Below are 13,040 nucleotides of genomic sequence, written 5' to 3'. Positions count from 1 at the left end.
GGCGGAGCGCTGGCACAGGGCAAATTGGGCTGTGCTGGGGAATGAGGGCTGCCGTGCGTAGAGCAGGCGCAAGGTAAACTGGGCCGAGGAGACGCACTGGAGACCAGATCCGTTGTGCCGGCACACTTCTTCCTGGCTGCCGGCCAACTCTCGCCCGACAATGCTGCGGAGCCCTTACTGGCAGCACCGGACTGTGCGTGCGTATGGGCGACAAGCGTAACAAGGTGCTTGCTTGATCCGTCGCTCCCCATAATAAGCACGGGGAGTTGGCTCAGGACTCCACCCTGACTCTGCCCAACTCCCCGTGTGCCCCCCCACATTTTGTGGGGGGATGCCTCTCGGCCTCATGTAGCTCCCTTAATTTTCTCTCCCAGAAACGTTGTTCTGCTTCCCACGTCCATCCTTCTCCTCGGTGCTCCAATCCCCGCTGCTTGGTCCTTGTTTGGTGGGTGGTTCTGTCACAGGCGTCGTAAGGATAGGACCAAGGTGCAGCGGGTAAAGTGCTCATCTTCTTTATTTGAAGTAACGTGAACACTTAAACAAAATAAACAAACCAGTTCCGTAAGGCAACACAGGCTCTACAGGAAAACAACCACCCACAAAACACAAGTGAAACAAACATAACTAAATATGGCCTCCAATTAGAGACAATGACAACCAGCTGCCTCTAATTGGAGGTCATTGCCAAAAACCAACATAGAAATAGAAAACTAGATATAAACATAGAAATAGAGAACATAGAACCTAAACCCCAAAACGCCGAAACACACAAAACAAACACCCCCTGCCACGCCCTGACCAAAATACAATAACAAATAACCCCTTTTACTGGTCAGGACATGACAGTACCTAATGCCGTCATCCCTCTGGGGTTTGCCAATGGAGAGATGTGTTTTGAATACAACACGAAAAGACAAGTGGTTTGATGAAAATATTTATTTTGTCTTTGAATTAAACACTTTAGGCACATTTAAAAACACTTTAGGCACATTTATATATGTGTGAAGCCATTCATTAGTAGTTGAAAACAAAATAAACAGTACGTTTTAAGATAACAATCATAACATTTCATCTTAGTGTAAAGGCCAGCAGGGTTCAAATTCGACATTGACTCACATACCCTAAGAAAGTGGGATGAACCAATGGTCACATTTTCAATACTTCTACATTGTAACAAGAGTGGCCAGCACTCGCTAACTCAATCTCTGAGGACAAGTGTTTACAATCAGAGGAACCAGCTCTGTTCTCTTCCAGGTAGCAGAGATCACCAAACACATCCAAGGTTGACTTTCTCATAGAAAGGATAGAGCAGTACGACTGCTAATAACAATGCATGCAAATGCATTTCCAAATCATTTCGACAGAATTGAAATATACACAAACTAAGCTTCACAAAATCACTGTAATTTTAGACAAAACCTATTTTGGACTTATTATTCATTTAACTATGTCTCTCTGTCAGTTGCGATCCAGTGTCGGCCAATCAGATGCAGTCTACATCTATAGCAGCGCCTCAAGGGAATACATTAAGCCAACGCCACGGTAAATGTCAGCAGGGTCCTTGACCTCTGAACTGGAACCTCCACGTCCATGCATCTCTCCACTCATTGTTCAAAGCAGAGTGGTACAATGTCCTCCTCTGGAGTGGGAAAGAGACGCAGTATGTCCCTGGAATATTTGGAATAGCCCGTGGGTGACAGCAAGGCCTTCTTCGGTGTGAAAAAAGACACAGTTTTCTCAAGAATAGGAGAAATGGGAGATGTAGGGATCCCGTTCTGGAGGTGTTCTCCAATAACTATCTTCAGTTTCTCCACACCACCGCTGCACTTCCTCTCCAGCAGAGAGAGTTTACACCTGAAAAACAACACAAGACAATCATCAGCACCTATTCTCGCTCACAGAGTTTATATTCATTTATAACTGTTACAACCTGAAGTATTTCAATGTAATTCATCATGAGTTTACCTAATGTGCTGATCTTTCACGTTCATGCTGTTCTGAAGAGCGATGTCCAAGTAGGCAGGCATTTTCAGATGTTGGCCTTGAGTTTGCAGCTCGTCAATAAAGTGGAGATGTTGTTCTTGGTAGGTCTTGATGGTGGTCTAGAGTTTGTGTTCTGGTAGCTCCTCTGTTCTGCTCTGTTGCGGCTGGTCTTGGGTCAGCTGATGCTTAGAGAGTCTTCATTAGGGAGCTCTGCATCTCCACATTGTATTTATGTGCCTCCTTCTGCGCTGTCTCACGCTCTGCAGCCAATCAGAGTGCTCCGATGGTGGGACAATGGTCAGTAGGAATAATAGCTGATTCCTCACAGGACAGGTGGGATGTTTTTTTTATTATGCCATATGCCAAAGAGGTCGGCCACATTAGTCCCTGGGAATGTATCTATGCCCATGAGTACACAGACAAATCATGTTCCCATGTCAAGTTGTGATACAAATCAACAAAATGCAAATATGACACGTATTCTAGGATCACAAGTCTTTCTGCTCCTAGTCAACTATCATTGCAGTAGATTACAATGATATATGTGTGTACTATCTCTCCGATATGGCCTTTTTACAGTAAGTTGGTCATGTCAAGATTCTAATAGATAACCTAGGCAATATTATTTGCTGATATTAATTCGGAAATCTTTGGTCGCTGACGGGCGAGATACATCATCAACTTTCCTGGTATCCATAACATGGGGTCAATTTGTAAACTTTCTCTTCATAGTACATAGTACACACATATATAATTTTAAGAGTTTCTTTGGTAAAGATCTTGTCAGAATATTGTGCAATTCCTTAAAGTGTTCCCAAATGGAGTTATATGGGATCCAGATAGTTTGCCTGTAGGCAGTGGTGGAAAAAGTACCCAATTGTCATACTTGAGTAAAAGTAAAGATAGCTTAATAGAAAATGACTCAAGTAAAAGTCCGTCATCCAGTAAAATACTACTTGAGTAAAACTTGAAAAGTATTTGGGTTTAAATATACTAAAATATCAAAAGTAAAAGTATAAATCATTTCAAAATCCTTATATTAGGCAAACCAGACGGCGCGATTTTCTTGTTTTTAAAATGTACAGATAGTCAGGGGCACACTCCAAAACTCAGACATAATTTACAAAGGAAGCATTTGTGTTTAGTGAGTCCTCCGGATCAGAGGCAGTAGGGATGACCGCCAGATCAGAGGCAGTAGGGATGACCGCCAGATCAGAGGCAAAAGGGATGACCGCCAGATCAGAGGCAGTAGGGATGACTGCCAGATCAGAGGCAGAAGGGATGACCGCCAGATCAGAAGCAGAAGGGATGACCACCAGATCAGAGGCAGTAGGGATGACCACCAGATCAGAGGCAGTAGGGATGACCGCCAGATCAGAGGCAGTAGGGATGACCGCCAGATCAGAAGCAGAAGGGATGACCACCAGATCAGAGGCAGTAGGGATGACCACCAGATCAGAAGCAGAAGGGATGACCGCCAGATCAGAGTCAGTAGGGATGACCGCCAGATCAGAAGCAGAAGGGATGACCACCAGATCAGAGGCAGTAGGGATGACCGCCAGATCAGAAGCAGAAGGGATGACCACCAGATCAGAGGCAGTAGGGATGACCACCAGATCAGAAGCAGAAGGGATGACCACCAGATCAGAGGCAGTAGGGATGACCGCCAGATCAGAGGCAGTAGGGATGACCGCCAGATCAGAGGCAGAAGGGATGAGCAGGGATGTTCTCTTGGTAAGTGCGTGAAATTGACCATTTTCATGTCCTGTTAAGCATTCAAAATGTAACGAGTACTTTGGGTGTCAGGGAAAATGTATGGAGTAAAAAGTACATTCTTTTCTTTAGGAATGTAGTGGAGTAAAAGTAAAAGTTGTCAAAAATATAAATAGTATATAAGTACAGATAACATCCAAAAACTACTTAAGTAGTAGTTTAAAGTATTTTTATTTAAGTATTTACAGCACTGCCTGTAGGTACTAGACTGCCTTATAAACCATCCCTCTCCCTGGCTTGCTGTGCATGGGCACAGCCAGTGGGGCTTTGTGAGAGCAGACACACTTCTATTGTGTGTCAGGGCTCAGCAGGCGGCATGCAGAAGTGTGGGAAGCCGTGTGTCCCTTTGGCTCCCAGCTCCAGGAAGAGGAGGGCGTGTGACTGGGGCACGCTCAGCGTTGTGCAGGGAGCCAGCTGTGCTGTGGAGCTCAGAGGAGGGAAGTTTGCTGCCTGGGGCTTCTATGAAACCTGAGCCTGTAGACAGACAGAAGATCATCATCACCTCAGAGTTGCTGCACTTAGATGGAGTCACATTACCTCGCTGGTAATCTGCTAGAGACAGATCAGTGTCAAATGACTCCAATCTGATTGATACTATTTCTAAAAGACCGTCAGTAAAAAAAATTATAGAAATGAAATACAATTTTAGTAGCCAAAAAGCATTTTATATAATGTGCTGTATTCCAATACATTTTAGAGACATGTCAGTCTCACACGTGTAAATTGTAAAAATGAGGAGTGTGCTCTGTCAGTGTCATTGATCCCAACAACAGGCAGCAGATCTAGCGGTCACCACTTTCCCAGATTCACACAGCGCTCTGTCAGTCACTCTCCATCACCCCCCACCCCTCCACCTGTTCCCCTGAGACGTGACCATTGTCCCCCAGCAATAGGAACACTGAGCATGTGGCAGCTCCACACTCCTCATTGTCCTCCCAAGCTCTCCCATTGGCTACAGACTGTGAGAACTTCCAACAAACCCAAGACCCACACATTCATATGTAGATTTGGGACTATATATAGGAGAGATGAAGCCAGTAGAGATCAGATTCTCTCTACACAGACCTCTACAGCACAGAGATCCAGCCATGGTACCTACAATCACTTCAGCTATGATCTATTCTAAGGTGCACCTGACTCTGACAAACAAGGTAAACTGAAGATTCAAATTCAGTGACATTTATTCAGTTGTATTGATTGATTGTTTATTTGCTTCAATAATGTCCCACACCAGAATTTAGTTAATTAATCACTCCTCTTCTCTTCTTGCAGCTAAGAAAGCCAGTGGAGAAGTTACGCAGAGATCGTATCAACAACAGCATTGAGCAGCTCAAGTCTTTCCTGGTTCCAGAGATCCTCAACCAGCAGCCCGACTCCAAGCTGGACAAAGCCGACATCCTGGAGATGACAGTTTGCATCCTGAGACAACAGCAACAGAACCAGTCAGTGAGCTCCTCCTTCTGCTCAGCACCTGTCAATCAGGGTTACTCCAGGTGTGTCCAAGAGATTGTTCACTTCCTGTCTAAAGATGAGGTGAAGACATAGTCCCAGAGAAGACTGCTGAGACACTTCCAGAGCCTGCAGCCATCCTCTGATAAGAACAGGAGGGAGATTGACTGTCCTCAGCTGAGCTCCCCAGCCCAGCACAGCATCAGCAAAGACAAGAGTCCAGTCAACATCACCCTCTGGAGGCCCTGGTAGAGACCTACAGACTGGAGCTCCACTCAGACAAACACAATGCATGGACCATATTGGTCTAAGATTAATTTCATGGACAGTAATGAGTATAAGAAAATATCTTCTTTGTTTTCTGTTTATGCAGGAGTTTTTTAAAGTCTTGCTGTGATTGAGACATTTTATTTTAGTTGTACTGAACTGAAAAGGTTTTTCCAAGAAAATAATCTGATCTTTGAAAAGTACATTTTTGTAGTGTTAATTGAAATCATTATAACCTTTATGTTTTGTGAAATGTGTTGATTATATTGATCATGTGTTTATATTCATGATCAACGATAACTTTAATTGTCCTCCATGAGAACCTTTAAAACAAAATGGATGTTATGACATCAATGTATTTGTGACAGTCTTTGATTGATCTGTTTTAAGTTCAAACTCTACAAGCTACAAACCTATTCCCACTACATTTGTGTGGTGAGATAGTCATATTGACATTGTATTGAGCATCTTCTGTGAAGCATGTATCAGTTATATATTTGATATTGATCAACTTGAGCTACAGCATCAATGTTCCTCCAGGAGGAAAATTTACCCAAATTGGGTAATTGTATCGCAAATGGGATGAAAAAACTATCATTGTAAAAGTCTTGTTTATTTAAAACAATTATTTTTTTATTTTAGGAAGACAGTAACTGTGTATCCTATACTCTGATAGAGTATCATATCTTGGAGATTTGTTCAAGTTCTTGTTGTGATGTTTAATCACTTTATTTCTGTTGAAATATTTATCTGACATTAATATATTGATGGTGTGACTCATTGAGCCAGTCTGAATAAATACACAAATCATCAAATGAAATATTCTTGTCTGTTGCTTCATTCTTTTCTTGACAAAGACAATCCTCCAACAACATTACATTATTAAACTACTGATTTATGAAACTCCACATAGATTAAGTGGCTGATTCAAAATAAAAAAAAGAATGACCCAAGACTATGCAGAATGATATTGACTGCATTGGAATGCAACACTCAATTGAATCAATATATACATTTTTATCTCTGGGTTTTTCATTGAAAATCTACAGATTAAGATCAATGTTAAGAGACATTTCTAGTCATACATGATTATTTTACAGTAATTGTTTTTATATAAAACATAACAGTCATATCATATCTTGTTGTAGTAAAGGTGTAATGAACTATAGAGAAGTAAGTGATTATCAATCGGACTTCCTTAGGAGACATGACTGATATATACTTTATTGATGCACCTGTTATAAATAAATGTATTTTCAGTGTTTCAGAATGTATTACATTATTTTAGTTTAGTCATAATATATCAGTGATTCCAGGTGTTGGGTAAAAACGAGTACTGTCATCTTAATGCTTTAAATGTTTAGAGCAGCTGTGCCCCTCAAACTCAGTAGCTAATGTGATGTGTAATAAGACACACTTCTATTGTTCCTCCATTGAAAGCAGTGAATGGAGAGAATGTGGGAAACCGAGGAGAACTCACTCACAGGGCCCCTTTGGGACAATAGACTGGGACCTCTACCCTGGACTGTCAGAGGTTAGAGTGGGGGTCTGGGTCTCTATGGGGAAATCAATGGATATATTTCTGATAATCCCACAACATTTAATGTTTACTATTTGGGTCTTGAATTTAATAATCTGCTAAAACATATGTTTCTAATAAAAGTTCAAGATGTAATTTTGTGCATTTTGAAAGCACTTTTAGGCAGTACTTGCCCCTTCTTCAAGATGAATGAAATTAATGCTGTTTTTATTCTGTTTGTATGTGGGGCATGGTTGAAAACATTATATTTATTTGTATAAACATACAATTACAGCTTGAATTGATTCTCTTTATCTGTTGCTTAAGATAAATATTTGTGTATAGAGCTTCACCCCCAAGGGCTTGATAGGAACTGCTTGTGTAGAGATGAATTAGCATTTAACAAGGCACAGTTGTATTGTTTAGTGGAAGCTCTTTCAATGGGCAAAGTGTGGGAAAGCTCTGGAGAGCAGAGTCACAGTTCAGTGTCCTCATCAGTCCCACCAGCACCTGTGAGTCTCTATGGTGAATAGGCACACTTCTATTGTTCAGTGGATAGAATGGGTGGGAGGGGGTATTTTGGTTATTTCTTACTCTTTCTTAGGTGGGAAATACAATAATTATTCAATACTAAAAACTCTGATTTATTTGCCCAAGTTATAATAGGCATTTTCTAGCGATAATGATGAACTTGGTTTTATTCTGTAAATGTATGTAGTTCAGATATTTGTGTGATAAACAGTGAACAGCTCTCAATTTTAATCAGGCGTACAAAAGTTAACCCTTTGTCGATTTATAATGAAACAAATCACAGACAATAATTTTCCACAGAGTACTCAAAATATCATGTGTTTTATGCCATTAAAGGATGAATATGTATTTATAAAGCTGTGTCTTGTTAGTATAATCCTGCCGGTGCTGATCTTTCCCTCCAAAATCCAGAAGGTCTGTGACATCAGCCTCTGTCTTTAGTACAACACAGAGCCAATAGCCGTCACTAATGGTCCACTGAGCAGCTTTTGTAATGCATTGATCACAGCACACAGGACTCAGTGTGGGAAACTCAGATCAGCTCTCTACTCACACTGGCCGGTAGCCTCAAGACAGAGGACACATCTGCTACGTTTGAACTCCAGAATGCTTGACCTTATAACTGCTAATACGGAGTTAAGAGAACCCTTGCTATTGATACTGATGACCCCTAAAATACTGAAAACCAAGGTACACATTATCCTGGTATCTATCCACTCACCTCTTAATGTTGACTAAAATATTATATATTCCTAAACATTCTGACTGACTGAAAATATAAATATGCATGAAATAACCAGGAATTAAAATTATGAAACATTGTCATATATTATCACATTGTTAAATGTAACTACCGGTATGTGAAAAGTAAAAGCATATTGTAGAATCATTCATTATCAGAGGTCATATCTATGGAGAGAATAAAATGTGTCTAAGTCAGTGATGAAGCGTGGACACAGAATACTACATTCAAAAATGTCCTTATAGGTGGGGATTATTAACACTGTTCGTTTCATTAGAGAATCTGTGTCAGTCTCACACGTGTAAGTTGTAATGATGAGCGTGTGCTCTGTTAGTGTCATTGATCCCAACATCAGGCAGCAGATCTAGGGGTCACCACTTTCCCAGATTCACACAGCGCTCTGTCAGTCACTCTCCATCACCCCCCACCCCTCCACCTGTTCCCCTGAGACGTGACCATTGTCCCCCAGCAATAAGAACACTGAGCATGTGGCAGCTCCACACTCCTCATTGTCCTCCCAAGCTCTCCCATTGGCTATAGACTGTGAGAAACTCCAACAAGCCCAAGACCCACACATTCGTATGTAGATTTGGGACTATATATAGGAGAGATGAAGCCAGTAGAGATCAGATTCTCTCTACACAGACCTCTACAGCACAGAGATCCAGCTATGGTACCTACAATCACTTCAGCTATGATCTACTCTAAGGAGCACCTGACTCTGACAAACAAGGTAAACTTAAGATTCAAATTCAGTGACATTTATTAAATTGTATTGACTGATTGTTTATTTGCTTCAGTAATGCCATATTCCAGAACAAGGTTTTGATGACTCGTCTCTTCTTGCAGCTAAGAAAGCCAGTGGTGGAGAAGTTACGCAGAGATCGTATCAACAACAGCATTGAGCAGCTCAAGTCTCTCCTGGTTCCAGAGATCCTCAACCAGCAGCCCGACTCCAAGCTGGACAAAGCCGACATCCTGGAGATGACAGTTTGCATCCTGAGACAACAGCAACAGAACCAGTCAGTGAGCTCCTCCTCCTGCTCAGCACCTGTCAATCAGGGTTACTCCAGGTGTGTCCAAGAGATTGTTCACTTCCTGTCTAAAGATGAGCTGAAGACACAGTCCCAGAGAAGACTGCTGAGCCACTTCCAGAGCCTGCAGCCATCCTCTGATAAGAACAGGAGGGAGATTGGCCTTCCTCAGCTGAGCTCCCCAGCCCAGCACAGCATCAGCAAAGACAAGAGTCCAGTCAACATCACCCTCTGGAGGCCCTGGTAGAGACCTACAGACTGGAGCTCCACTCAGACAAACACAATGGATGGACCATATTGGTCTAAGATTAATTTCGTGGACATTAATGAGTATAATAAAATATCTTCTTCATCTTCTGCTTATGCAGAAGGTTTTTAAAGTCTTCCAGTGAGACAATTAAAGTTGTACTGAACAAGTTAACGTTTTCTGAGAAAATGATCAAATCGATAATTGAAATAACGTTAATGTTTTGTGAAACGTGTTGATTATATTGATCATGTGTTAATATTCATGATCAACAATAATTGTAATGCTCCTCCATGAGAACTTTTAACCCACAATAGATATTATATAATCAATCTGTTTGTGATTATCTATGACTGATCTGTTTAAAGGTCAAAATGTACAAGACAAAAACCTATTGCCACTACATTTGTGTAGTGCTAGAGTCATATTGACATTGTATTGAGCATCTTCTGTGAAGCATGTATCAGTTATATATTTGATATTGATCAACTTGAGCTACAGCATCAATGTTCCTCCAGGAGGATTATTTACCCAAACTGGGTATTATACCTTTTATCATCACTCTGTGATTAGCAGTGTTTGATCTGTTTTTCAGAAAATGTTGCTCACATTAAATTAATAATTTGTATATTGCATTGAAAAACCCTTTATTTAAAACAATTGTATCGTATTTTATAAAGACAGTCATTGTGTATCTTGTACTCTGATAGGGTATCATGTCTTGGAGATTTGTACAGGTTCTTGTTGTGATGTTTAATCACTTTATTTCTGTTGAAATATTTACCGTAAATTAAGGTATTCAATGATGTGACTCAGTGAGTCAGTTTGAATAAATACACAATGTTTCATCGAACGAAATATTATTGTCTGTTACTTCATTCTTCTCTTCTGAGAAGTTTCCAACATGGTTACATTTCTGATTTCTGATATTCCACATGTAAAAGCAAAAAAAGCCTATCTTGATCCAAAACTGTACACAATGATCTAGAATGCATTAGAATACAACACTGAATCTACTGTACATACCTCTGGGTGCTTCAATCAAAATCTACCAAGTAAGCAGTGTTGGAAAAAGTACGAAATTGTCATACTTGAGTAAAAGTAAAGACACGTTAATAGAAAATGACTCAAGTAAAAGAGAAAGTCACCCAGTAAATTCCACAGTGGTGGGAAAAAGTACTCAATTGTCATACTTGAGTAAAAGTACACTCAGACATAATTTACAAACACAGTATTTGTGTTTAATGAGTCCGCCAGATCAGAGGCCGTAGGGATAACAATGTGTTATATTGATACGCGCGTGAATTGGACCATATTGATGGGCCTGGGTATTCGAAATGTTACGAGTACTTTTGGGTGCCAGAGAAAATGTACGGGAGTAAAAAGTACATATTGTCTTTAGGAATGTAGTGGAGTAAATGTAAAATTTGTCAAAAATATGAATAGAAAAGTAAAGTACAGATACCCTAAAAAAACGACTTAAGTAGTACTTTAAAGTATTTTCTATTTAAGTTCTTTACCCCACTGTAAGTAAGATACAAGTTCAGAGACATTTCTATCCATACATAATGGATTTACATTAATTTGTTTTATATGACATGTGAAATGAATTATAGAGCGATAATTATTCATACTTATGGAGGCATGAAGGTTTTTTAGTTTGTTGCTGATATCCCTATTTTACATGTATTTTCAGTCATCATTCCAGTCATCTTGATGTTTGCTTAGTATGATATTTACAGCGTGATAATCTGAAATAATCTCATAAATAATCTCATACCGTACATATTGTTACCATTGTCACCAAAATCACCATTCCCTGATCTTTTTCACCTGTCCTTGTGATTGTCTCCACCCCCCTCCAGGTGTCGCCCATCTTCCTCATTATCCCCTGTGTACTTTTACCTGTGTTCTCTGTTTGTCTGTTGCCAGCTCGTCTTGTTTGTCAAGTCAACCAGCATTTTGTCTCAGCTCCTGCTTTTCCCAGTCTCTCTTTTTCTCGCCCTCCTTGTTTTTACCCTTGCCTGTCCTGACTCTGAGCCCGCCTGCCTGACCACTCTGCCTGCCCCTGAGCCTGCCTGCCGACCTGTACCTTTTCCCCACCTCTGGATTGTTGACCTCTGCCTACCCTGACCCTGACCCTGCCTGCCGTCCGGTACCGTTGCCCCACCTCTGGTTTACTGACCACTGCCTGCCTTGACCTGTCTATTTCCTGCCTCTGTTGGAATATTAAACCATTGTCAATTCGACATGTCTGCATCTGGGTCTTACCTTGATTCCTGATTAAATGTGATGATGTACCTGGTGGGCAGATTAGTGAAGTAACAAGAAAGGGCTCTGTTCTTGGCCCACTCCTATTCTCGCTATACACCAAGTCACTTGGCTCTGTCATATCCTCACATGGTCTCTCATATCATTGCTATGCAGATGACACACAATTAATCTTCTCCTTTCCCCCTTCTGACAACCAGGTGGCGAATCGCATCTCTGCATGTCTGGCAGACATATCAGTGTGGATGACGGATCACCACCTCAAGCTGAACCTCGGCAAGACGGAGCTGCTCTTCCTCCCGGGGAAGGACTGCCCGTTCCATGATCTCGCCATCACGGTTGACAACTCCATTGTGTCCTCCTCCCAGAGTGCTAAGAGCCTTGGCGTGACCCTGGACAACACCCTGTCGTTCTCCACCAACATCAAGGCGGTGACCCGATCCTGTAGGTTCATGCTCTACAACATTCGCAGAGTACGACCCTGCCTCACACAGGAAGCGGCGCAGGTCCTAATCCAGGCACTTGTCATCTCCCGTCTGGATTATTGCAACTCGCTGTTGGCTGGGCTCCCTGCCTGTGCCATTAAACCCCTACAACTCATCCAGAACGCCGCAGCCCGTCTGGTGTTCAACCTTCCCAAGTTCTCTCACGTCACCCCGCTCCTCCGCTCTCTCCACTGGCTTCCAGTCGAAGCTCGCATCCGCTACAAGACCATGGTGCTTGCCTACGGAGCTGTGAGGGGAACGGCACCTCCGTACCTTCAGGCTCTGATCAGGCCCTACACCCAAACGAGGGCACTCCGTTCATCCACCTCTGGCCTGCTCGCCTCCCTACCTCTGAGGAAGCACAGTTCCCGCTCAGCCCAGTCAAAACTGTTCGCTGCTCTGGCACCCCAATGGTGGAACAAGCTCCCTCACGACGCCAGGACAGCGGAGTCAATCACCACCTTCCGGAGACACCTGAAACCCCACCTCTTCGAGGAATACCTGGGATAGGATAAAGTAATCCTTCTAACCCCCCCTTAAAAGATTTAGATGCACTATTGTAAAGTGGTTGTTCCACTGGATATTATAAGGTGAATGCACCAATTTGTAAGTCGCTCTGGATAAGAGCATCTGCTAAATGACTAAAATGTAAAATGTAAATGTAAATATTTAAAAATAATGTATTCTATTATCTATTAGGCTAAAGCAATCATGTGTGATTAAGAGCACCTACACTTAA

At 41.8% G+C, this 13,040-nt stretch overlaps 1 protein-coding gene and 1 pseudogene across 1 annotated transcript; both read left to right on the top strand.

Moving 5' to 3' along the window:
* Nucleotides 1-4,769: 4,769 nt before the first annotated feature.
* On the top strand, nucleotides 4,770-6,292 carry LOC106582841 (transcription factor HES-5-like; annotated as a pseudogene).
* Nucleotides 6,293-8,909: 2,617 nt separating this feature from the next.
* Nucleotides 8,910-10,403, top strand: LOC106582840 (transcription factor HES-5). The gene is made up of 2 exons (XM_014166343.2): nucleotides 8,910-8,997; nucleotides 9,114-10,403. Exons 1-2 carry the CDS (start codon nucleotides 8,935-8,937, stop codon nucleotides 9,543-9,545), a joined length of 495 nt encoding a protein of 164 aa, XP_014021818.1. The 5' UTR covers nucleotides 8,910-8,934; the 3' UTR covers nucleotides 9,546-10,403.
* Nucleotides 10,404-13,040: the final 2,637 nt, after the last annotated feature.

The sequence above is a fragment of the Salmo salar genome, chromosome ssa22 (genome assembly GCF_905237065.1).
Source record: "Salmo salar chromosome ssa22, Ssal_v3.1, whole genome shotgun sequence".
Taxonomy (NCBI): domain Eukaryota; kingdom Metazoa; phylum Chordata; class Actinopteri; order Salmoniformes; family Salmonidae; genus Salmo; species Salmo salar.
This window is presented reverse-complemented; position numbering and strand designations above follow the sequence as displayed.

Excerpts from the sequence above, each read along its gene's own strand:
- LOC106582840 (XM_014166343.2), top strand. The coding sequence starts at position 8,935 with ATGGTACCTACAATCACTTCAGCTATGATCTACTCTAAGGAGCACCTG. Across the intron at positions 8,998-9,113 it reads ACCTGACTCTGACAAACAAG|CTAAGAAAGCCAGTGGTGGA; the intron begins GTAAACTTAAGA and ends CTCTTCTTGCAG.